At 38.2% G+C, this 25,689-nt stretch overlaps 1 protein-coding gene across 3 annotated transcripts; it reads right to left on the bottom strand.

Moving 5' to 3' along the window:
* Positions 1 to 50: 50 nt before the first annotated feature.
* On the bottom strand, positions 51 to 25,689 carry bbs4 (Bardet-Biedl syndrome 4). 3 transcript variants are annotated; one of them, XM_038289786.1, is made up of 16 exons: positions 25,621 to 25,689; positions 22,845 to 22,890; positions 17,544 to 17,623; positions 15,100 to 15,163; positions 14,766 to 14,877; positions 14,459 to 14,531; positions 13,450 to 13,503; positions 13,237 to 13,364; positions 10,452 to 10,506; positions 10,292 to 10,360; positions 9,941 to 10,093; positions 3,731 to 3,902; positions 3,460 to 3,529; positions 3,223 to 3,367; positions 2,936 to 3,140; positions 51 to 478 (listed from the first exon to the last, which is right to left on the bottom strand). In XM_038289786.1, the coding sequence occupies exons 1-16, from the start codon at positions 25,645 to 25,647 to the stop codon at positions 324 to 326; spliced, it is 1,608 nt and encodes a 535-aa protein (XP_038145714.1). In that variant the 5' UTR covers positions 25,648 to 25,689; the 3' UTR covers positions 51 to 323. The 3 variants fall into 3 exon arrangements, with proteins under 3 accessions (XP_038145714.1, XP_038145715.1, XP_038145716.1); XM_038289787.1 differs by having other exon boundaries at positions 22,845 to 22,887; positions 25,621 to 25,668; XM_038289788.1 differs by having other exon boundaries at positions 17,549 to 17,623; positions 25,621 to 25,649.

The raw sequence follows: 25,689 nt of genomic DNA, 5'->3' as shown, positions 1-25,689 counted from the left end.
TCATCCAGCAGTGGATTTTATAGAAATGTTAAGACATGAAAAAATTTCAGCAAATAGCAAAGCCATTTTTAAAAGATCAACACTAAACAGGTCGCAAAAGCTTTTTCTACTTTTTTTAAACATACGTTTTGATTTAACAGACACATAATGCCATTGGCTTTAACATTGCACCAAACCGGTCAGAGGAACTGTTATAAATATGAAAAGTGAAGAAAAATGACCCTGAATTGTTTTGACCTTAAAGTGGATTCAATGTTCCTAAAAGTCCCAAATATGACTACAGTTAATCTAAATAAGAGGCATTGAGCACCGCAGTCACTACTTCATTCCTCCACCTTGGACTTCCTCTTTGAGCTTATGGGTCTGGAACGGTCTGGATCTTCCGGTTTTGGGGATCCTGGAGGGTCAGTTGGTGGGCTGGGGGCTTTCTCTACATCAGGCTCCGGCTGAGGAGCTGAGGGGGGGCCTTTGGAAACGGCTGAAAAATATAACAGAGTTAATTTCATTCCATTAAAAGCTGCTCTAATCTGAGCATCTATCAAGGATTGTAAATCTAAATGTTATAATCTTTTGAGATTACCTTATTTTCCAGTCTATAGAGCACACCTCACTATAAGCTGTGCAAACTGAATCTTTTGAAAAGTACATATATAATCCTCGCCGGGCTATAGGCCGCTGAGATTTACTGAACTGTCCCCCACCAAACCTGTACGGGGAGCTCTACATATAGCCCCTGGAGTAGGGAAGAAGAAGAATGCTAGCTCCTGTTAGCTTGTTGGCTCGCAGCAGTGTCACTACCCGTTCCGTCCCAGGACTGGTGGAACCTGTTCTAGATTTGATCTTTTAAGAGGATGCCCAGATGTTACATACATTTTTCTGCTGGTTTCTCAGCTTTTAGCAAACCATATTAAATCCAGTGATATTCAAGGCCTCCCTCTATTAGATAGAAATCTTATAATCACTCAACTTGCAGATGATACAACTCTCTTTTTGAAAGATAAAAATCAGGTCTCTCTTGCTTTGGAATCATTAAAAGAGTTTTCACAAGCTTCTGGATTATATGTAAATTTCAACAAATGTGAGCTCAAGGCTATAAAGGAATGCTCCACCAGCTCCATTTGTAATATAATAGTTAAAGATGAAGTGAGGTACTTGGGTATAATAATTACTAAAGATCAACCAATGGCTCTTAAGAGCTCTCTCTTTTAAAGGGAGAGTATTAATAACCAAGGCAGAGGGAATTTTGCATCTGACTTTTGCAGCTTTATCTCTCCATTTAGAGAAAAAACTTCTAAGTGACATTGACAAAATGTTATTTAACTTCATATGGAGAAATAAGACTCACTATTTTAAAAAACCTGTTCTCATGAATCCATACAATGAAGGTGGTCTTAACTTCCTAGACTTTACTACCCTGAACAACACTTTTAAAATCAATTGGTTAAGAAATATATATACAAATATTTTAAGTCTATTTGGAATACAATACCTTTACATATGATTTCTAAACTTGGTGGAATAAACTTCTTCTTAATGTTATGATAGTTATAAAGTTCCCATTAAGTTATCAGCTTTTCACCGCCAGGCCTTCTTGTCATGGACTCTGATCTATAAACACTACTTTCCCCCCCATAGGTATCTTATATGGATAGTAGCGTAGGAAGTAGCGTTGGATCCCATTTCCGGTGCAGATCGGGCAGAGACGAGTGATAAAACAGAAAGGATTTTAAGGCATTTATTTTCTCAGGAAATACATTATTAACCTTTAACACATTATGTTTTAGTATGTTTACTATTTTTGGGAAAGGAAACCGTCATTTAGGTCTTTCTAACAAAATAAAATCGAGGATGACCTAGATATATATCTGGATGCGCATGCGCAAATGAGCTGATAGCGCATGTGCAGAACGAATCGTGCTTACGGGACGGATCGTGTAGTGACAAGCAGTAAGAGCTTCTACTGAAAGATGGAAGTGGCTTGAGGTTGGCTGTCATTCAGCTGGCGTTGCGTAGCAGCCATTGGGAATGGCTAGTGTACAGTCCTCACTGCACTGGACTGCATACACAAAGTCACTCAGCTAAGGTTTTTTTGTGTTCTGTGTTTAGGATGACCAGTGTTTTGGTGACTGAGTGTTTTGTTAGGTTTGAAATTCACCGGTATGTTGTGTTTCAAGAAAATCCTTCTCAGAAATTCCTGAATCCTATAAAATAACAATGTTTTTGCGTCCCTCTGTTTTCTCCTCCGTGTTGCAAGTGGTGTCGCTCTTCCTGCTAGTTGTTTCGGCCGACTTAGCTTTTATCATTTAAGTGAACCGAATGTAGTAGAAGCTCTTATATCAGCTAGGATGTTGTTCCAAAGTTCTGAACCCTTGACTGATAACACCTGTTGATTAAATGTTGTGTTCTAGTAGATGCTCTTGTTACCTTTCTACTAATGCTGGATTTTAACTTACTGAGCTCTTTTAATGGAGCGAGTATTTTTAAAACCTTAAATACTGAAGAGGAAAATTTTTATTTTATGAATTGGAGAATGAGACAATAATGAAAGGACAGTTTTCCTATAGAATACTTGTAAAGCTTTTTTGAATAGTGAGTATTTTGTATTTCAGGTTGCCATGTTTGTCAGGGACCAGTGAGTAATACAGTATTCAAAATAAGAAAAAAAATCATGCATTAAAGAAACATTTTAAAGCATTTTCTAACAGGTGGGTTTTATTTTTCATTTCTGTCTCTTAGCCTCCTACTAAAAAAAGTATATTCTTTGGCTGCTTTTTTAACTTATTAATCAATTCGACAGTAAGGAATGCAGGAAGCAACATGGTCTATTTGACTTTAATAGGAACTACAGCTGAAAGAAACACATTTATATTGAACTCTATTTCCAGTTTTTAGATTTAAGAAATAATAACAGCAAAGCAGCCCTGGAAATACTCACCTGTTGTTAGCTGGATGTTCTTGTTGTAACTGGCGGCGGAAGACATGGCCTGACCCAGAGCTTGGTTCGTGCCCAGAGGAGCTCCCGGGGTTTTGGCTGCTGCCACCGAATGAGATTTAGACTTAGAGTCCTTGCCTGGTTTAGTCCAAACCACGCTCTCTGTCACCTGCAGAGCAGTGCCCATCTTCTGAGCCATGTCCATCAGCTAATAGGTAAGAGAAGCAACAGGTTAACACATCACGACATGTAACTACAGCTGGAATACAGGATGTCAGGAAGTACAGCACCTCAGGGTCAAACTCAAAGTTGTTACTGCTTTCCCGAAGCTGGTTGACTTTCCGTTCCATCTCCTGATATTGATCCAGAGCTCGCTGCTTGTCACCATGATTGTAGAGGAATATGGCAAAGTTCAGGTTGACCATGGGGTTGGTTCTTTTGGTGGAGAGAGCAATGATAGAGAATCCTTTTTCTACATTTTCATTATTCTTAGATTTAAAAAAATCAGTGTGGAATGGAGGACTTACTCATCAAGATTCACAGCTTGTTCATATGCCCGGGTGGCATTCTCCACATCTTCCAAATTAGTCAGAGCCACTGTGATTTATAGATAATAGAAAAGGGAAAACAGTGAATTTAAGATAGTATAATATATGATGTTCACAATACAAATTTTACAAATTACTTACATTTACATCGTGTCATTATAAATCTTTAGCTAGCTGCCATAGTTTAAAGGATTTCCTTTTAATGCCAGAATTACTGCATGGATCATTTCTCAGTCCTTAACACCATTACCTGCCAGCAACATGTAGAGCTCCCCCATTCTTGGGTTCAGATTAATGGCTGCACTGAGGAAATGGAAAGCTGACGCATACTGCTGCATGGTCAGGTGTACCAGCCCCAGGTTATACAACACTTTCCAGTCAAAGGGAGACAAGTAGTGAGCACGCTTCAGGCAGCTGATGGCCTGTGGGAGCAAGTGAAGGAGGAAGAGCTGTAATTGTATCTGAACAGTCCAGGAAAAAGTGGATTTATAACACTTCAAGGACGCATGACTCAGATCCGGTTGTTACAAGCCTCTATTACATTACAGATATGCATTAAAGACAAGCATAAAAAAAAAAGATGTAGCTATGGTTTGATTCATGTTCTGACATAAAATACCTCCTGCACAAGCTTAATTATTCCCCACATGCTTGAACGACAGACATTTTTTCTGACAGATCAAGACGGTTCATAGAGGAGCTGTTCTGCCCTTTCATTATCAGTTGGATCAGGTTAATAGAAAACAATGATTAGTAACAAAAAGATAAATTAAAGAAAGTACAATAAGCTAAGGAGCCAGCTGATGTGGCTCAGACATCTGTTTCGGATGCCTGCTGGTCACCTCCCTCAGGAGGTGTTCCAGGCATGTCCCATTGGGAGGAGGCCTCGTGGAAGGCCCAGGACACCCTGGAGGGACTGTGTCTCTGAGCTGGCTTGGTGTGGCCTCGGGGTCCCCCCAGAGCAGCTTGAGGAGGCTGTGAATTGGGAAGTCTGGGAATCTTTGCTTAGACTGCTGCCTCTGCTACCCGGACTCAGATAAGCGGAAGAAAATGGATGGATGGATGGATGGATGGATGGATGGATGGATGGATGGATGGATGGATGGATGGATGGATGGATGGATGGATGAATGGATGGATGGATGGATGGATGGATGGATGGATGGATGGATGGATGGATGGATGGATGGACGGACAAAAAGCTAACAATCAACATCCTGACTCAGTTCTATGGTTTTACCATGGGTGGTTCTAGACAGGGGCCAATTGGGGGGCCAGTGCTCTGTAGATCATGTCCTGGCCCCTGTTGTGGCCCCTGCATTAAAGACAGTACTAAGAGAAATTCTAATGATGATATGCACTGGAGCAGACAAGGTTTCTGATAGGTCCTTTGGATCTATTTCATTTGTTTTTCTTTAGCATATTCTGTTTTACCAATTATTTTAAAACAATAAGGTGATAGCTTCCATGATATTGAAATAGGATCCCAGTTTGCATCTGTTGTTTTTTTCAAAACAAATAAAAAAAAAACTGCTAAATTTATCAGTTTTCCTTGAGTTCTCATTCTGGTTTCATAGAAAACTATAATTTCAACTTAAATTAAGTTAAAAAATATATAAAAATCCTAAATTCTGAATGTACTTTGACCTAATATTCCAAATAGCTTTACTTGAGCTCTTTTTATATATTTATATAGCTACAATTTTTTGAGTTGCTTTTTTGCTGTGCTAAGGGATTTTTATTTTGGATTTTAACAATAATCCAAATGAACATTTTCAAGCCAAAAATAAATATTTTTAGTTAGAAGACATTTAATTTGAATTAAAACTAATTGATGAAATTTCACTTCATGCAGCTTTTTAAAATATATTTGAATATGTTGCCCGTTTTTTTTTTTTTTGCTTCATGCTTTACTGTTCTCCCATGAAAACATGGTGGTCCCCCCATGGCCCCCTGGAACATTTGGTCTAGAACTGCCACTGGGTCTTACTCACCTAGATATACAAAACATCAACAAGTCTTTACAAGGTTCTTTAGTTTATCACATTTTAAATCTCAGGAGTACAACTGTCACTTTAAATGACACAAAAACAAAGCTAAAATGGAAGGCCAGCTGTAATAAACAAAATACATTCTTCCGTAAAAGTTTAAAAAACAATCCACTGGACTTGGTTTCCAAGGTTTGAAGATGTTTTGCTTCCCCTCCAGGAAGCTTTCTCAATTCATTTTTTGAATTAAGAAAGCTTCCTGGAGGGGAAGCAAAACATCTTCAAACCTTGGAAACCAAGTCCAATAGATTGTTTTTTAATCATTTACGGAATGACTATGACCTGGATGACTGAAAATCTTCAACAGCATAAAATACATTCTTAATACCACTATAGCAATTAATAAGAGAAGCAGCAGCCATGAGCTTAGATAAATGATCATTGCATATGAGGATCTCTATGACAGCAGGAGTTTTGCTCGTCTGGGTCATAGATGTGTGTATTAACACAAAGTCAAGTTGGAAGGACATCAGCAATGACCTTAGAGAAGTAACTGTATATTCTCATCAATATGGGGAGGGTTATAACACCATTTTCAATCCATTCAAAGTTCATTATTCCACTGAAAAAAAGGAAAACGTTTCAGGACATTCAGCAAAATCACCCAAAGGTCTGAATGTGACTGAGGTTTTGAAAAACAACCAAAAAAAGCCTCAAACTAGATTTCATGTTTACAGCCGTACTTGTTTACAGTCTAAAATAAAAAAAAAAGCGGTATGGCTAATTTAATGGGTTGTTATTTAAAGAATATGGGAGTGTTACTCAAGTTTGCAAGGTTGAACCTGAACGACTCACAGAGCTTTGGATGCAACAGTACATTTTGGACAGATTGGAGCAAAGTAAAGATGTTTGGTTGTAATAAATACTGCTTTTTGGAAATAAAATAAACTAAGCAAAATATCAGAGCACTTGAACAAGTGCTCAACATGGTGGTGGAAGGGTTATGATTGGGGCTCTGTTTCGCAGCCAAAAAAATAATTATGAACTCTTTTTTATTTCTTTTAGATAATTTTTTATACTCTAGTGGAATTCATTTAGATTTTTTTTTTTTTTCATTTAAAGTATGCAGATAGGAAATGGAATTAAAGAGAAGGGGAAGACTTGCGGCAAAGGTCACCAGGACGGGACTTGAACCAGTGATGGTTGAACAAGGCCTCCATACGTGGGTTACCTGCTTAACCCCTGCACCACAACCACACCCCAATTAGAAACTCTTTTGACTGAAAGAAGAGTTCATGGTTGTGGTCTATATGATAATAAGAGAAATAATGCAGTGTTCCAGTCAAAGTAAAGAGCTTAAGGCTGATTTAAACTCACAGCCCAGGTCGACTGCTCGTGTGTCGTAGTGAACGCAAATGTGCCCCCCTTTCCACAGACACTCTGCTGCACCTCTCCAAAATTGTAGGTGGCCGCAGACAGTGCAGTGTTTCCCACAGGATTTTAGGAGACTGTGGTGGGAGAGTCTCTGACCCTCGGGGGTTTTGCACATTTTTAAGCGTTGTGTATCCCACTTAAAGGGAAATGCCAGTTTTTTTTACATCGGGCCCCTAATTTTACGTCATTACATCATGTTCTACTCACCCTTATGAGTTTTGTGTCATTTGGAGCTAAACTAAACTGTTCATAATTTATCATTTATGGTACACCCGCATTCATAACATGTAGACTAATCACTGTCCCCCAGACATCCGCGGTTATATGTTTTATATTTATATCTTTTAAATACAAAGCGGTGCATGTATGATGTCATCCGCGCGCACCGGCTACCATTCCTTCATCCTGTCCGCTGAACTACAGGTGCTGGTCATAAAATTAGAATATCATGAAAAAATAGATTGATTTCAGTAATTCCATTTAAAAAGTGAAACTTGTATATTATATTCATACATTACATACAAACTCATATATTTCAGATGTTTATTTTGTTTAATTTTGATGATTACAAATGACAACAAATGAAAATCTCAAATTCATCATATCAGAAAATTAGAATATTACTGAAGACCAATAAAAACAAAGGATTTATAGAAATGTTGGCCAACTGAAAAGTATGAACATGAAAAGTATGAGCATGTACAGCACTCAGTATTTAGTTGGGCCTCCTTTGGCCTGTATTACTGCAGCAATGCGGCGTGGCATGGAGTCGATCAGTCTGTGGCACTGCTCAGGTGTTATGATAGCCCAGGTTGCTCTAATAGTGGCTTTTAGCTCTTCTGAATTGTTGGGTCTGGTGTATTGCATCTTCTTCTTCACAATACCCCATAGATTTTCTATGGGGTTAAGGTCAGGAGAGTTTGCTGGCCAATTAAGAACAGGGATACCATGGTCCTTCAACCAGGTACTGGTAGCTTTGGCACTGTGTGCAGGTGCCAAGTCCTGTTGGAAAATGAAATCTGCATCTCCAAAAAGTTGGTCAGCTGCAGGAAGCATGAAGTGCTCTAAAACTTCCTGGTATGTGGCTGCGTTGACCCTGGACCTCAGAAAACACAATGGACCAACACCAGCAGATGACATGGCACCCCAAACCATCACTGACTGTGGAAACTTTACACTGGACTTCAAGCAACGTGGATGAAGTGCCTCTCTTCTTTTCCTCCAGACTCTGGGACCTTGATTTCCAAAGGAAATGCAAAATTTACTTTCATCAGAGAACATGACTTTGGACCACTCACCAGCAGTCCAGTCCTGTTTCTCTTTAGCCCAGGCAAGACGCTTCTGACGCTGTCTGTGGTTCAAGAGTGGCTTGACACAAGGAATGCGACAGCAGAAACCCATGTCTTTCATACGTCTGTGTGTGGTGGTTCTTGAAGCACTCACTCCAGCTGCAGTCCACTCTTTGTGAATCTCCCCCACATTTTTGAATGGGTTTTGTTTCACAATCCTCTCCAGGGTGCGGTTATCTCTCTTGCTTGTACACTTTTTTCGACCACATCTTTTCCTTCCCTTCGCCTCTCTATTAATGTGCTTGGACACTGAGCTCTGTGAACAGCCAGCCTCTTTAGCAATGACCTTTTGTGTCTTGCCCTCCTTGTGCAAGGTGTCGATGGTCGTCTTTTGGACAACTGTCAAGTCAGCAGTCTTCCCCATGATTGTGTAGCCTATAGAACTAGACTGAAAGACCATTTAAAGGCTTTTGCAGGTGGTTTGAGTTAATTAGCTGATTAGAGTGTGGCACCAGGGGCCATCAATTTTGAACCTTTTCACAATATTCTAATTTTCTGATATGATGAATTTGAGATTTTCATTTGTTGTCATTTGTAATCATCAAAATTAAACAAAATAAACATCTGAAATATATGAGTTTGTATGTAATGTATGAATATAATATACAAGTTTCACTTTTTAAATGGAATTACTGAAATCAATCTACTTTTTCATGATATTCTAATTTTATGACCAGCACCTGTACTGCTAGTTTTACTAACATGCCTGGAAGATGTCTAGTGCTACTACCACAGATGATCTCGCTCTCGAAATGGAATTGAACGATTCAGGTTAGCTAGCCGAATGAATAGAAGGAGTAGAGCATAGCCGCCTGTGGCCGGGACTGCCTGTCACAACTCCAGTCTGGCGCGTGGATGACATTATACACACTCCACTTTGTTTTAAAAAAATATAAATTTAATATTATTAATGGGAAACACTGCAGTGCCGCAGACAGGAGGCCTCTGATTGATAAAATCTACATCCACTCTACAGTAAGCTGTTTGCTACCTTACCTGCTTGTTTTGTTTGTATGACCGCCATTGTGGAAAACGACTAAAGTTGGACCAGCTAATGGGTGAGGTATACAAGAATGCTGGGACCCTTTTCCCACCTGGATCCCTGCTCGTTTTTGCCCTCATGTCCCTCAGTTGTTGCACAAACTTGCCCCTGGTTCAGCCGTATCTAAACCCACAGCTAGTTCCTGATTGTCCCTCTTGTCCCTCATGGAATAACAGAGCACAGACCACGCTTTAATATTGGGTATAAATCAAAAATTTCTGCGACAAGCTCACTGCAACACACTGCTGCGAGAGTATAATCGGCCCTTAAACCTGACTGATACGCTGGACTGGGGCCTAAAAACAAACCAACCTGTGCAAACCTTAACAAACTAAAGTAACATCTGTCAGAAAAAGTGGGTCAAAATGTATCCTCAATGACATGAAAGACAGTGGAGTGGGAAAGCTCTTAGTGATGTTAAAATAGATTTTGAAAACTTATCTGCTGTTTTGTAATCTGGACGTTAAATCTTACAACTTTTTCCTGCCTGTTTCAGATTAGATATTATAATGTTCTCATAAGTAAAACCAAAGACCTAAAGAGGCAGGGCTATCTTTTTAATCATGACTATACCTGGTGGGTGAATCCCATTACTTGTTCTGACCTGTTGCTTTGCAACGACCAAACACAAAAACAGCATCACTCACCGCCACATATTTCTTCTTGCCAAAGAAACACATGCCAATGTTGTTCCAGAGAGGGGGGCTCTCCGGCACGGCACACGCTGCCACTCTATACTTGTTCATGGCCACATCAAAGTCACCGTGGGTTTGCATCATGCTGCCTGCAGCCAGGATGGCCTGGGAATAAAAACAGTGATTAGACATATATTAGAGGAAGATATAAGCTTTGAAACAGAACATGATGAAGGTCTGGCTGGAGCATCTGACCTTCTGATATAAGTGAACCACTCTAAAAGAAACACGTCTGTGCTGCCTTCAGGGGTTCAGCAGGAAGCTAAGGCTGAACTGAAGAGCAATGTGTCAGAACCAGCATACCTTATAATTGTTGGGGTCAAAAGTGAGGGCATTCCCAAGGTGCTCGAATGCTTTTTGGTACTTCCCAAGCTAAACAGGATAAATATATATATTTAATATACTTTTTTATTTAAAGAGCAAAAAGAAAAACACAGAAAAGACTGCGGACAATTTTACCCACCTGCAGATAAAGGAGACCTAGAGTAGTGAGGAGTTCAGTGTTCTCTGGAGAGAATCTGAAAAGAGAATGGGGCAAACTGAATGACAAATGTCACTTCATCCACATCATGCTTCTTATTACGTTTAATTTCTGCACTTCTCTGAGCAGAGATAATCCTGATTATGCCATCAGCTGTAACTTCAGCTTAATTGTAGCATATTAATTATGACCTCTGCGGCCCAAAGAGAAGATGCTGAGAGGAGGCGCTTTGACTCTAAAATAAGACTCACAGTGGTGAGTCTCATTAAAGGGAGCACAAGTATTGGGGCATTTGATTAATTCATTTGGCCTCAACAGGAGGTAGTCATAATGAGCGCTATTACAGACACTGATATCATTTTCTTATTTACACCACGGCCTAGTGTTTAAAAATTCAACAAACTGGAAATAGGGCAAATTTATAAAGGAGCTGAAAAGGACTTTGGGTAAAAATATGGTGAATATGGAACTTTTGGTGGGAATAAAGGACAAACATCTCCTGCAGAGAGCCCACAGGCAAAAAATCATGGAATCAGCACACAAAGTTGAAGCTTTTTCAGAAAGAGTTTAAACTATATTACATTGAAATGAAGAATAAAATGGCTGCTAAACTTTGCAAAAGTACTTTCAACACTGTAATTCTGTTTCATCATAACACCATAAAACTTTTTTATTTTCATTTTGCAGCTGTGTTTTTATGTGACGATTCAACCTAAAGCAGCGCAGAACTGAGAGGTGGAAGAAAAATGTGTATTTATTTATTTTGTGGACATAAAACTCCAAGGATTGTCCAAAACTGTAGAGAGGAAGAGATAAGACATGTAGTTGGGGTCACATCCTACAGACTCAAGCCAGCTGAAGTCGGACCGAGCTGCGATTTTCAATATTGCCACTGATTTTCAATTGGATTTAAAAGTAAACGTTGACATCATCTTCCAATTAATTCTAACCAGCATCCCCCTGCTGCATAAAGCATGCTCACAGCATGATGCTGCCAAACACCATCTCTCACCTGGACACTGGTGTGTTCAGGATCATCTTTCACAATATAACTTTATTCAATAACGCTATCTTAAATACCTGCTTAAATGGCAGCAATTATTAGCTGATTATCTAAACACCATTTATTAAAGATTTATGTGATAAATTAAGCTTTTTTAAAGCAGCAGAAAAAAATTTTGGGAGTGCATTAGGCTTAGACTTAACTGTATTTATCCATGGGATTGCTGCTTCAGGGAAATTCTGGTTCCAGTAGCTTATATAGAGTAAAAAGAGTTAAAGCAAGATGCCATTAAAGATAAAAATATAACAGACAATATAACAGGAGTGTATATAGAACAAAAACAAACATTAAAAAAGTTGTAGTGTCCTGGAATATGTTTCCTTTAGATATAAAAATATCTGCACAGTACAGAGCTAAGGAAAGACTACACAGTAGTTGACTTGGATTATTGCACTGCAAAGATGTGCTGACCTTATAAATAAGTGAAAAATTACACAGGCTGCACCGCCGTTGGCATGCTTTATTGCAAAGTGAGAGAGAAAAATATTGCACAAGTGACAATAGGTAATGTTTTGCATATTATGTCTAACGAGGGGGGTGCTGACCCTTGACCCACTTTTTATCACCTCCTCCTTCCCCTAAGTGAGGAGATGTACAGCTTGATAGTTTGAGGAACAAAGGAGTTCAACAGTCTGTTGGTCCTGGATGTGTAGAGGAGCAATCTCCCACTGATCAGGCTCCTCTGAGTGGTGAAGAGTGTGCAGAGGGTAGCTGGCATTGTTTATAATGTCCAGCAGTTTGTTAAGTGACGTTAGGATGTTTAGGTAACATTTTTAATAAAACCATGTTGAGATAAAATAGTTTTTTCCCCAGGGTCTGGATAGACACTAATGTTTTCATGAGCCTCTCAAGCTTTAAAAGAAAAGCTGTGATTAGACTGAGATCAAATCACACACAGAATAGGGATGGAACGGTTTATGAAAACCGTCCGAACCGTTCGGTTCGACTGCCTCGGTTCAATTCGCATGTGTTGCGCTCGGTTCATGCGCTGCTCCTTTTTCTCATAGGCGAAGCGTTTACACTCCAGAGCAGAAGGTGGCGGTACTGCGACCAAAGCCAACCACCGGTAGTAAACAATAAGAAGAAGAAGCGAAGCAGCATAGCCGGGTGTAGCAGGGAAAAAAATCAGTTGTTGTGGAGAATTGTGTGGGAATGGCGAGTGGGAAAGAATAGGAGTTGGAAGACGCGCCAGCAGCACTTTATAGGTCTGCTGTATGGGACCACTTTGCATTTAGAGTGACCTACAATGACGGCGGAAAGAAAGATGTGGATAAAAACAATGTGCAAGCATTGTGCAACACGTTTTGTTTATGCTAACAGCAACACGACCAACATGTCAGGCTAACAATCAACATATACCGAACCGAAAACCGTGACCACGAAACCGTGAACCGAACCGAACCGTGGATTTTGTGAACCATTCCACCCCTAACACAGAATGACTTGGTTTACTGATTATGTGACGTCTGAAGTCTGAATTTGGTGAGGGCTTCCAACATCATTTGCATTAAAAACTATAAAACCCAAATCCCATTTCCCCTCCACTATATTGCGCTATTTTCAGGTTGGTGTTTGACATAAAATACCAATAAAAACTCACTGTGGTTTGCAATTTTCCAAAAGTTCAGTGCATGAAAACAGTATTATCATTTCCTCTGTTTGCCCACTCAGTGGTGTTTACCAGAATGTTTAAACCCCACTTACTCCACTGCTCTCTTGTACACCTCAATAGCCTTGTCGGTTTCTTCAGCCAGCAGATGAACCTTTCCGAGCATCGTGAAGGTCTTGTCATGTTTATTTATCTGGAGAGCTGTGTTTAGATGTTCCTCAGCCTGACAGAAACACAGCATTCAAATGAATGAAACGTCTAAGAGACAACAACTGCAATCTGTGCTCTGCGATGTTGGGAAAACTCACATTTTTGAAATCTTTGATGAAGTAATAGCACACACCCAGGTTGTGACTGATCTCCTAGGGTGAGAGAATTTTTTATTATTTTTAAATTGCAAATAAAAATTGTATTTAAACGGTTTTGTTCAAACTTAATGCTGGAGTGTTAGAGAGCATGCAAAATGTAACTCAACCTTTGGAAAAGTGGCCTTTTAGCAAAGAGTTGAGAAAAACAAAGTTCACTCAGAGTTCTTTCCGCTTTAGATGTGAGGAAAACTTCATGCTTTGTTTTCAGAGTCAAAGCCACCAGGAAACACAACTTCTTTGATTTCAAAACTCTATACTGAGATGTGTGTATGTGTGTCCTAGTTTATGCTACCTATTTAGGACCCTTTCTAGTATATTTTCTAACCTTCTGGAGACAAAGAAAAGCTAAAATGTCTCCTCCTAATGCGCAGACCCCCATTTTTAATAATAGAAGCTTAACTGTGACTTTTTCGCTGACTGTGACGAGCCGGATGTGCTCTCTTCATCCTTTGACATGGGAGCTGGCTTGGAGCTTGTCTGCCTGGCTGTGTGTTTCCAGGACGGGCCGCCTGTTGGGCTGATTTACAGTTGCCTTTGGTATCTCTGCTTCTGTCTGCTTGAAGCCCAGTCGGCCTCAGCAGATGGCCGCTCACACTGAGCCTAGTTCTGCTGGAGTTTTCTTCCTGTCAAAAGGGAGTCTTTCCCCTCCACTGTCACTACAAGCATGCTTAGTGTAAAGGATTGCCATTGAGTCGATGCAATCAACTGGTTTTCCTTAAATAGAAATCTTTGAAGCAATTTGACTGTATGATCTGGTGAAGTGTAAAGTGCCTTGAGATGACATGTGTTGTGAATTGGCGCTATATAAATAAACTGAATTGAATATAGAGGTATGGTGTGACTTTTAGATTAAAGTTAGGGTTAGCAATATACTGGAAATGCAGTAGCTATCATAAATATCAAACAATGCTAAGTGCTAATATGGGTAGTAATATTGTGCGTTATTTACCCAATCTTTCTCGTTAAGTTTTGCAGCTTCATGATAGAACTCAATAGCTGCTTTGTGTTTTCCAAGAAGAAATCTAGAAAACAGAATAAAACAAGAATAATTATAAGAAGCCATCCAGATATCTAAGATCATATTTAGCAATTTCTTCTAAAAAGAGAAAAGCTTCTACAAGTAGGTGAAATTGGCCTGATGCCCTTCACCTGCCTGCAGTTTTACAATAATTACTAGGAAGCCCTCCTGCCTCCATCTTGATGGTTAGTGAGGGAGGCTTCCTGCACTCATACAGGGTTCAGTGTGGCAAGCTTACAGTGATCGGGCCACTTGCTTAAGGTTATCAGAGCTGCTGGGATTAAGGATGGCACAGCTCTGAAACAGCTCCAGGGACTCCTGGATCTTCCCCTCAAGACGTAAGATTAGTGCTGGATAACAAGAAAGATGTAGAAAAAAAAGAAAATAAGAGGTTCTTTATCTATGTGAAAAAAATCAAAGGCACAGCACGGCATCCAAAGAGAAGATTTGAGGAAATTAGACATTAGACCACCAACTGTGGAGCTTAGGAGTCGACTGCAGCAGAGCTTCTTTATTCACTGCACCCTTCAGCTAACATCAAAAACAACGTGTGAAGGAAGAGAATGTCTCACCTTGAACGTAAATGGCATATTCACACATTCCACTGCTTTCCTGCAGTTGCTCCTTAATGATCACCTACGAAAATAGAGACGGACAGCTGTTCAAACTGAAGAGCTACACTGGAAAAACAATCTAGAAACAAGAAAAAAATTTATTAAATGTATCAAATTAAGTGTATTTACCCTTAATTTGAGTAGGTAAATGATAGTTTGCCAATGGAATGAGTACTTTTATTCTAAAAATAAGATAATTAGATAACATGCACTTAAAATAAGACAATGCAATTGTGTTTTCTTATTTTAAGTGTGAATTGTCGTGTTCCATTGGCAAAATGTCTCTTTTACCTCCTAAATCCAAGAAGAAATGCACTTATTTTAATAAAATATGAATTGTTTAGATTAAGATTTTTTTTTCCAGTGAAATAGGCTTAGGAGACTATTTGAAGCTATGGTTATCAGATTATAAGATATAATTTTAAATCAGTAAAGCAATCAGTGTTGCATCAACTAATGTCCACAGTAGCTTATTTGCCTTTGTCAAAATTATTGAATTGAGTAAAAATATTCCAAATGGGTTCGAATTTATTTTCTCCTAAAAGCTGCAGTCAGCTTTCAGCGTTCAGATCAGCAGTTTCTAATTGCTTTCTTAAATGCTTCAAACCTCGCTCTGTGACCTGTGTCAGCTGTGGTTTTCTACTGCAGCGAAGAAGCCTAATTATACTATTGGCATGTAATAGACAAACCATTGATACTTGGCATGAACTGTCCACTAAATGCTGCATTCCAAACAGACTTTATTATATAGATATTGTACACAGATATTGATTTTGAGATCATTAATTATTTGCAATGTGCTGTGCAGCGCTATTAGGATCGCCTTTCACTATTTTGAATGGGTAATAAGTCCCTTCCAACCTGCATTAGTTAGTATGAAATCATGATGCAACATTAGGAACCAGAGGAGCCTCACAAGTCTGTGTCAAACTTAATCAAAAGCATTTATTTTTTGGTTTTCTCATCAACGTAATTTCTTCTGTCTGAATACAAGTTCAACATTTCCTTCTTATATACTAAGCACTGAGCAATCGAGCTCCGTTTTAACTTAGAAAACTGTTTTGCTTACAGGGAATTTGCTCTCAGACAGCAGATTTTCTTGTGGTTGATAAAGAAGCAACAACAGAAGGGGAGGGAGAGCTTTCAATTATCGGAGGCTTAGGTTTTCCTGAGATATCCCTTTAGGTGTGAGGCTGTTTTCCTTGGTTGTTTGGTTTTCCTCAGTCTCACACATTTGATCTCTTTAGCCTTAATGCCAACAGCATAGCCTTGATTTTTTTTAAAAGATGCTGGTTTTAAATCCTGGCCGGGGGCCTTCTGCATATAGTGTGCTGAGCTCTCACAGGTTAATCCAGCTTCCTTTAATAAAACAAAAAATTTGCATTTTAGGCTAACTGGGCCCAACTAGTTAGCTTAAAGTTTCAGTGTCTGTTCATAATTGTTTGTCGTAGATGTTTTGTGTTGCCCTGAGATGGATTCAGCAGATAAATGTGAAAGCAGCCTCAATTTTCCCTTTTTGGAGTAAAACAATAAAAAATAAACTGAAAGAAGCTTGTTTTATTAAAGATTAGGTTTAGTGAAGTGCCTTGGGATTCTATGGCTATGAAATAAAAGAGAAAAACTCAATCTTTGAAGCGTACATAGTTTTGTGGCTGACTTTGAAGTATAACCTGCCTGAGAAGTTATTTATAGACTTAAAACAACCTGAATGTCTTAACAGTGTGCCTTTACATTGTGAATCGTTTTCACAGTCAGAATAAAAGCTTCACCGCAGGAAATAAGATTAAAACTCTTGGCTGGATCTGGAGTTTCTAAAGATTAAAAGACTGCTTAAGAAATGGACCTGTTACCTCCTGACTGAGCTGCAGAGTAAAGACAGCATGTCTCAAACATACAGGCACCTACACTGAAAAAAAACTATCTAGAAATTAAAATTAAAAGTAAAAATGTATTAAGTGTATTAACTCTAAATTTGAGTACCGTAATGTAAATGAGATAGTTTGCTAGTGGAATGAGTTTTTTTACTCTTAGAATAAGATAATTAGATAATATGGACTTGAAATAAGACAATATTCTTATTTTAAATATAAATTGTCTTGTTCCATGTAAAAATGTCTCTTTTACCTCCTCAATCTAAGAATAAATGCACTTATGTTAAGAAAAAATGGCTTATCTAGATTTCCATTTTTTTTCAGTGTATATGCAGTTTAGACCAGATTGATGTAGGAATAAAGCAATTGCTGCAGGAAATAAGTAGTGGGAAACAGAAATGTGTATTTACCATGCAATTATGTTCATTTTCATTGTATTTGGATGTGATCTGATTGACAGTAAACACATGTTGGTACCGACTGAAAAAGCCACAGGGAAATAACCAAAAATATATATATATATATATTTACCTTACAGGTCTCATAATCTTTGCGCAGATAGTGCTGGTGGATCAGCCAGTTCCTTCTCTCCACAATAGGAAGCTCTGGAGCTGGGTGGGAAAAACAAACAAGAAAAACAACTAATTGAAAAGAAACTGGAGATATTTTAGTCTCCTGACATTTTTCTGCTCAGGTGATGTCTCGTTTTGTCAAAAGATGAAAGATTTACTTTGCATGCGCCCTCCTTTGGCAGTCATTAAAAAGTGTGTGATCTGACAGTGAGCACAGATGTTCTACTGCAACCTCAATCCACAAGCTTGGATTTGCTTCAATTTACCTGACACACTGGAAATATTTGCTTGTTAGCTAGATTTCACTTCAGAACAGATGGCTCAGACTGTAAATGGTTACGTCTGCGTATGTATCCAGTCCTTCATATATACATGGATACACACACACATATATAGACTTCGACAAGTGTTCAAATTATCTAGGAAGAGCCCTACCTTTGCAGACTCTTGCACGTCTTTGATGCGACAGTTAACCAAGCTGTTAAGACTTGAACCAACCCAGGGCTAAACTTTAATCAATTCACCAGCCGGGCTGTAAATGTCACCTTGCAAGCAAGTTTTACCTAAAAACACTTGCTTTAGTCCCCCTCCTCCTCCTCCATCTTTCTTTTTAACATCTTGTCAGGTTGAGATATTCTTCTTGTTGCCAGGGTAACACTGTCTCTGGGAAGCCAGGTGCTTGTGACAGAGAACGGAGAGTGTGCGGAGATTGAATGAAAGTGGGAGGCTGAGGGAATGAGCGGCACAATGTAGGGCTTTAGAAAAGGGTTAAGGAACCTCAAGAACCAAAACACAAAGCTGCGAGTTCTCCTCCCAGCAAAGAGCATTTCATTTTACAAGGAACGGAAAATGTAATTCCAGGCGAAGCAAGTTTGATTCCTGTAATCCTGTTATCTCGTACCAACCTTTCCCTGAAGAGCTAAAAATAGAATTCAATGCAATGTAGAATAAAGTGAGCTTTAAGTCTGTCAGTGACATTTTAGAGAAGGAGGGGTGTCATTAAAGTACAGAGAGTGTGAATCACACCCAAGAACCTCTGTTTACATCTGCTAGTGCTTCAAGCTAAACACTGATGACCTGCTGAAGGAACAGGATTGTTTCTAAATGCTTCACGGAAATCCTCTCTGCCGGTGAGCGTAAAACTGGACGGGTTTCACGCATTCAACACATCAAGATTCGAAACAGTCTCATTTGCTGAGACCAGATCTGCTTTCTTCCTGCTGAGGGAGCAACACTAGAAAAAATAGAAAGCTAAATAAGTTATTTTTTCTTGAAATAAGTGCATTTGTTCTTGAATTGAGGAGGAAAATGAGACACTTTGCCAATGGAATACGACTATTTACATTTAGACTAAGAAAAAACAATTACATTTTCTTATTTTAAGTGCATATTATCTAATTATCTTATTTTAACAGTAAAAATACTAATTCCATTGGCAGATTGTCCCATTTACCTACTCAAATTAAAGGCAAATAAACTTAATTTAAGAAATGTTGACTTATTCCTAATTTGTTTTTGCAGTGCACATTCAAAATAAGAAAAAAATAATTGCATTATCTTATTTCGAGTGCATATTATCTAATAACCTTATTCTAATAGTAAAAAGTACTCATTCCATTGGCAGATCATCTTATTTACCTACTCAAATTAGGGGTTAATACACTTAATTCAAGAAATGTTGACTTATTTCTAGATCGTTTTTGCAGTGAATAGAATTGTGGCCTCCTCCTGTGATGCTCCTGTGTCTGAATTCAAAACGGCAAGTGAGATTTGGAGAAGAGAGGCTCCGGAATATCTGACACACAACTACAGGGGGATACAAGAAAAGCCCAGCATGTGGTGTTCCATGTATAGCTGTGCGGAGGGGAGAAAAAAAAACCCAAAAAACTTTATCCCAAACATAAAAGAATTACGGCATTGTTGTATTGGATCTGGTTAATGCTAAGACAGCTTTGCCTAGCTTGTGTTTCAGCCATGTCTTAGAGTCTCAACCAACATTACACCATGTGTTAAATGGGGATAAGAGCAAAAGTAGAGGCATGCTGAGATCAAAGGACACATGGGGAGATTATAGGAAGAGAAAAAAACTTGATAATTATTTGGAAAGTTTTACCCTAGAAAACTTCAAAAAATCCCCTCATCATGTTGAGTCATTTCATCTAATCTTACGTTGCTGATACATGCTGCAACAGAAACAGTCATGTTTGCACCTTCAGGGCTTTAACCAGGAAAGATGCTGAGCTGCACTGCAGATAACCTAATAATAGACCATAAAGCTCTTGTTGTGCACAGCATAATTAACTTTGTGCCTGCATTAAATTATTCTAATCGCATTTCATGATAGTAATTATAGAATAACTTTCGGTATCCATGGACACAATTAAAATGGGCTTTGTTGTTTTTTTGAAATTCTTTTTAGGATTTAGATTTTTGACTAATTACTGAAGGTAATAATTACCTAAACTCAAAAGCTTAATTTAAGTGTAATCAGAAGATTGTGTAATAAATAAGGGCCCAATTAAATATTTTAATGATTACACTGAATTAGTATATGAAACCTTCTGTTTTAAAATGGTTTTATTGCAAACTAAAGTTATCACTGTTTTATTTTAAATGGTGAAACAGCACTAATAATCACATCCCTATACATCTATGGCTGCTCCATATTTACTCAGTCATCCGACTTAAAACTGGACCAGCTGCAGCATCTGCTGGTCAAAATTAAAAAGAGTTGAAACTCACTGGGGCTCACTATATACACTGGGAGTGGTTAAATGTTCCAATTTGCACTTTTGGGAACATTAAGTCCCATATCACTGCTCATTCACTCCCTGGACTCTTAAAAAGGTCCAACGTCTGAGTATGTTGGACAACAAAAACAAAATGTCCATCTGACGGAGTTGATGTAAACTCAGACAGAGGTGACAGAACTGACTGTGGTGATGAACTTTGCAGTAAAAGATTTCAATCTAAATGGAGAAAATACTTGAAAAGCCAAATACCGGTAGTTATTATTGAATAATAATGATTTTAATGTATTTTCCATTAAAATTAATAAAATATTATTGTCAAAAGTAAAAAAGATCATATTCATATTCAATTTCAAGCAAACAGAAACATATTTTAAAATAATTCTTTGATGCATGTGAAGTAATGCCATTTATGTAAAATACAACAAAAATTGTTAATTGTCCACTTTGGTAAGATCTAGTAAGATTTGAAAAAATACTTCCTATACACAAACATGGAGCAATTATTTTTTATTTAATTTAATTTAAATGTAGAAAATTGTCAGTTGTGGTGTTGACAGAATATGGTTGTAAAACCTAGGAAAAAGGGAAGAAAAAAAAAACAATAATATAAGTTTAGCAGAACTGGCGAGCCCTAATAGTAAAAGAAAGAAGAATGAAGTGGTTATGAGGTCCTCAGGGGTTTAGTTGATCCACATAATGCTGGATTTAAAAATTTTTTTTACGTTATTCATATATATCTAGTCATAGAATTAAATATGTCTATGCATTTTACAGTTTTAAGAAAACTGAGGACAGAACTTCAAGTGAGATGAAAAATACATAAAAATGTTTTTTTATTTGCAGTTATACAATTTTCCATTTAGATTCTTATAGTTTTGTAATTGTATTATAAATTGTCTTAGTTGCTTCATACTGTTGTCTTAGGTTCTGCTCCAGGAATAGGGCCTTTATAGACACCATCTGCTTACTACATTATTTAAATCACAAATCTTAATCAAACACAGTGAAAGCTATGCTAATATTACTCAGTTATTTAAATAAATTACATTTTTTGAATTTTCTATTTATATCCTAAACTTTATTAAGCAGAAAAGTTCTGATCCTCATTTTAAGAACCAAAGACAATCTGAAGGAAGACTAATGACTTTGGAGGCCACTGGAGTACGATGACTGCCATGATCTGAGCTGAGTGACGTCTTAACCAGGAGGAAGAAGACATCAAAGGATGAGAAAAAACTGCTGCTTTAAAGAGATGGACAGCTCAGTAATAACACTGTAGTGTTTTTAACAACACCCAACTGATGTGTGGCCTTTCTACTGTAGTTTGACTTTTTGTGAATTTCTACAAGTGTTTCTTGGATTTGATGCTGCCCGTCTTTCATCTCAAACCAGTCTTCCCATAGCTTCAACGAGACATTTTCCACTTCAGACCAGCAGCTTCCCAGACACTTTCACCTTCTCAGGCATTTGTCTTTAAACTCAAGAGGTGATTGAACATGAAAACCCAAGGAAATCAGCATTTTCTAAAATACTCCATGTCCAACTCACCCACTCACTTCAATCTCTATTCTGATGACCAGTTTGATTTTCAACAACTCATCTGCAGGACTGCTAGGTGCAAGAACATACCAAGATGTGATTTCCAATCGATCAGAGGTACATAATATGTGATTTCATATGTATTTGTTAATGATTAGGGCTGAGACAATTAATCGGATTAATCATTTATTGAAATAATTGTAAACTAATTCAGTAACCGATTAATTGTTAAATGGAGTATAGACTGTAAAACATGCCTTTAGCTGACAGAATGACCAACTTAGAGCAGCAATTATGTCAAAATTGTAAAAAATATATGAACATTTTGCATTTAAGATAAAAAACAATTTTCGTCTGTCAATATGCTCTATCCAGAACTCCTCTAGATGAAACGTTTTAGTTTCAACTGGTTTAATTTTGTAAAAAAATCTCATTTAAGGAACCTTTGGCTATCTGATTATTAATTGATCAATTGAAAAAATAACTGACAAATTAATCGCTTTGCAAAATAATCAATAGTTGCAATCCTATTAATGATAAATGTAAAATGTGTAAAACAAGCTTTGTTTACATTTGTCCCTAAAAATATCTAAAAATCACCATGGGACTGCTCTCAACATCAGTTGCAGGGAAAACACTATAATGAAGTAAGCAGTTAACAGCTTTAAATATAACATAAACAAATGAAGATTGCTAAGCCAAACTCTATGGAACAACTCAAAATGACATGATTGATACAAGATGGGCAAGTTGCAATACTGGAGAAATTAAAATGATAAAAAACTACAATATATTTGCAGAAACTCTCCTTATGCAGTAATATATCCAACATGGCTTCGAAGCACAGTGCACAGAAGACAAACCAAAGAGCGAGGGGGACCTCTGCAGGCTTATCAGGTGCTAGCAGTTTTAAACAGACACAGTATGGACGGCAAAACAAAAGGGACACAAATGCAGTGTGGTGGTACCTTTAGGTGCACGGCGCTTCTTGGCTTCAGTAGGAACAGGATTCTGCTATAAACAAAACAAAAACAGGTGAATATAAACTACGATAGGATCACTGGAAGGCATATTCAAACTTTCATGAAGTAATGAATCAGATCCAACTAAAGGAATCAAAGGAACAATAAATCTTATTTATTAAACTCAATGTTAATCAGCAGTTCAGGTTTATGATTAATGCATAACATGAGAAAAGTAATCTTCACCTCCCCTGATTTATTTGATATTTTTATCTTCTGAGAGGATGATAAAAAAAGTCGACCTCACCAAAGATTTGCACTAATACCTAGAGTTTTCTTTCTGTTCTTAGATTCTTCTCTAACCTTTTTTAAAAGAAATTTATTTTCATTATCTATCCCCAGTTCAATTCAACTTTAATTCAGTTTATAGCACCATTTCACAATATGTCATCTCAAGGCACTTTACAGAGAAAATACGGTCAGATAGGTTAAAAGTTTCTCAGACTTGCAAGTTATGCTTCACCTGGATGAGCTTGCAGCAATGATTTTCCCTTGAATGTTGTCATTGACTCTTCTGCAATTCCTCTCACTAAGCATGCACGCAGCGACAGTAGGGTGGAAAGCTCCCTTTTAACAGGGGAAAAAAAACCCAACAGAACCAGGCTCAGTGTGGGTGGCCTTCTGTCGGGATCAACTTGGGATCCCAGAGATGCTAGTTTTGTTTTTAAAGCTTTATTCTAACTTCTAGATTTCTATGTTTAAGCAACCTGGTGTGAGAAAAACACCCTCAATATAAGGTTGATCTTTTCAAAAGATTTCAAAACATTTCTCTGACTCTTAAAAAAAGGTCTATTAATATATCATTATGAGTTTATAAAGTAAGCATTGGAAGACTAAATCCACTGCACTGGGGGAGGCCAACATGCCACAATAGATCACAAAAAATTAAGTATAAATAAGCTAAATACATGTATTACGTGATAAAAAAAAACCTTATCAGACACTTTTGTGTCTTTAATCTATGTAAACTAGTGTTGCGCCGATGCCATTTTTTGGCCCCGATACCGATGCAGTATCGGCCAATACCATACCGATACAATCTGTTTGAAATAGATGTGTGTATATATATGAAGAACTGCATACTACTTGGATGCAAAATATTTACCATCATGGCTTTGTCTGCTGCCTACCTTTGTGAAGCATGAGAAAGACTAAAGGGCAGATTAGACTTCTGCAACCGCACACATCAAATGTCGCTTGGGTCTGGTTGCTAACCAGTTTTGCTGGTATGCTTCTGCACCATCGGTCTGGAATTTCTAGGGACGCACAGCAGTTTCCCGCCAATGCACAAGGGGGAGCCTATTAGAGAACTCGCTAGAAGTTCTGCGGATGGTCACGAGAACTTTGGCGGCGCCAGCGGGAGTCATCAAAACAACAATGGTGCGTCTGCAAGATATCATGGCCATGGAGATTGATCTAGAGTTGCTAGACATCGAAGAGGAACAGGTTCTGTTAATGGAGTTGACAAAAAGACGATTAACCTTTCGTCATAGTTGTCCATTGTTGTTGTTCCTCGGTGTTTAAAAATGGCACACCTGGCACCGAATCGAGAAGAAAGACCAAACAGACAGTCTGAAAGGCATACCAGGGACCAATCACTGTTGCTTTTTGTCTGCGCACTTCCACTTAAGGTCTGCGCGGGTTTGCGATCGTCCGACGTGTAGTCAGGATTATTTCTTTAAGGTGCGCGACAACGTTGCAGAACCTCTACGTGTGTGTTGGGGGGGGGGGATTCGTTCGTGCACAGAGACAGATTTGACGGCTGCAGAGGCTATGCATCAGAAGCATTATTTGGCCTTAAAACAAAGCGAATCCAGTAGAACTTTTGAATAAACTTTTGGCTGATACTGATACCACCATTTTAGTGCAGTATCAGGGCCCAGTCCGATACTGGTATTGGTATCAGTGCAACACTAATGTAAACAACCCGTTTATAACTATAATAAATATTAAAACCGGTTCAATATATTCAGCATTAGGGTGCAAAACTCCCCCAAATCCAATCAAATGTTTTGGAGGATTTGTAGAAACACAGCATGATGACTGAAGAAAAAAAGAATAGAAAAACTATTGATGAACCACTACTAATTTATTGCAGTGAAATTAATAAAATGAAAACATTTCTATAATTTAATGTTGTATAGAACATGCTTTATATTTAGTTTGTAAGGTTTGGGATAAAATGAGCTGCCAGTGGAAAGCTGTAATCTGACAGTAAAGCAGTTATTAATGTTGTCATTAAGATGTAAACTTTATTAGATAGAATGAAGGATAACCAGGCCAATAAAGTGCCCGCACATATCAAATACGCATGCGCAATCCAATTATTTAAAGTCATTATTTTTAAAGCTCACGAAACGTTTTGAACGCAATGGTGGAGGTTCTTGAAAGCACGTCATTATGCCTTATTTTCTATAACGCCTGTTAAACACAGACAGTTATATTAAACGACGCGCACTTTGCTTTAGTTTCTGAAAAACACTCTTTAGGTTGGAGCTCTTTAATGAGATGAATGGAAAGGATTTGAAAGTTACAGCTTTACCTTCCTCCAAGCTCCGACTTATGTTAGCAGCCCCGCTAACAAACAAGCGTTTAAACAGACGCCATGACAGTCAGTTCTTATATAAAGATGCTGTTTTATTAAAGACGCGTCTCCCCATGAAACTGCTTCAGTGACATTGTTCACCCAGCAAAAAGGAAACTGTTTATTGTAGGCACTCACCAGCGTTGCATTCTCTTCGTCCGCCATCTTGAGGCGAGCATAAGCCGTTGCTATGGTTACGAATGTACG

Source organism: Cyprinodon tularosa, unplaced genomic scaffold (assembly GCF_016077235.1).
Source record: "Cyprinodon tularosa strain WSP-4 unplaced genomic scaffold, ASM1607723v1 ctg272, whole genome shotgun sequence".
Lineage (NCBI taxonomy): Eukaryota > Metazoa > Chordata > Actinopteri > Cyprinodontiformes > Cyprinodontidae > Cyprinodon > Cyprinodon tularosa.
Note: the sequence above shows the minus strand (reverse complement) of the source record. Positions and strands in the feature narration are given on the sequence as shown.

Excerpts from the sequence above, each read along its gene's own strand:
- bbs4 (XM_038289786.1), bottom strand. The coding sequence starts at position 25,647 with ATGGCGGACGAAGAGAATGCAACGCTG. Across the intron at positions 10,361-10,451 it reads TAGGTCTCCTTTATCTGCAG|CTTGGGAAGTACCAAAAAGC; the intron begins GTGGGTAAAATT and ends TATCCTGTTTAG. Across the intron at positions 3,141-3,222 it reads ACTTTGAGTTTGACCCTGAG|CTGATGGACATGGCTCAGAA; the intron begins GTGCTGTACTTC and ends CTTACCTATTAG.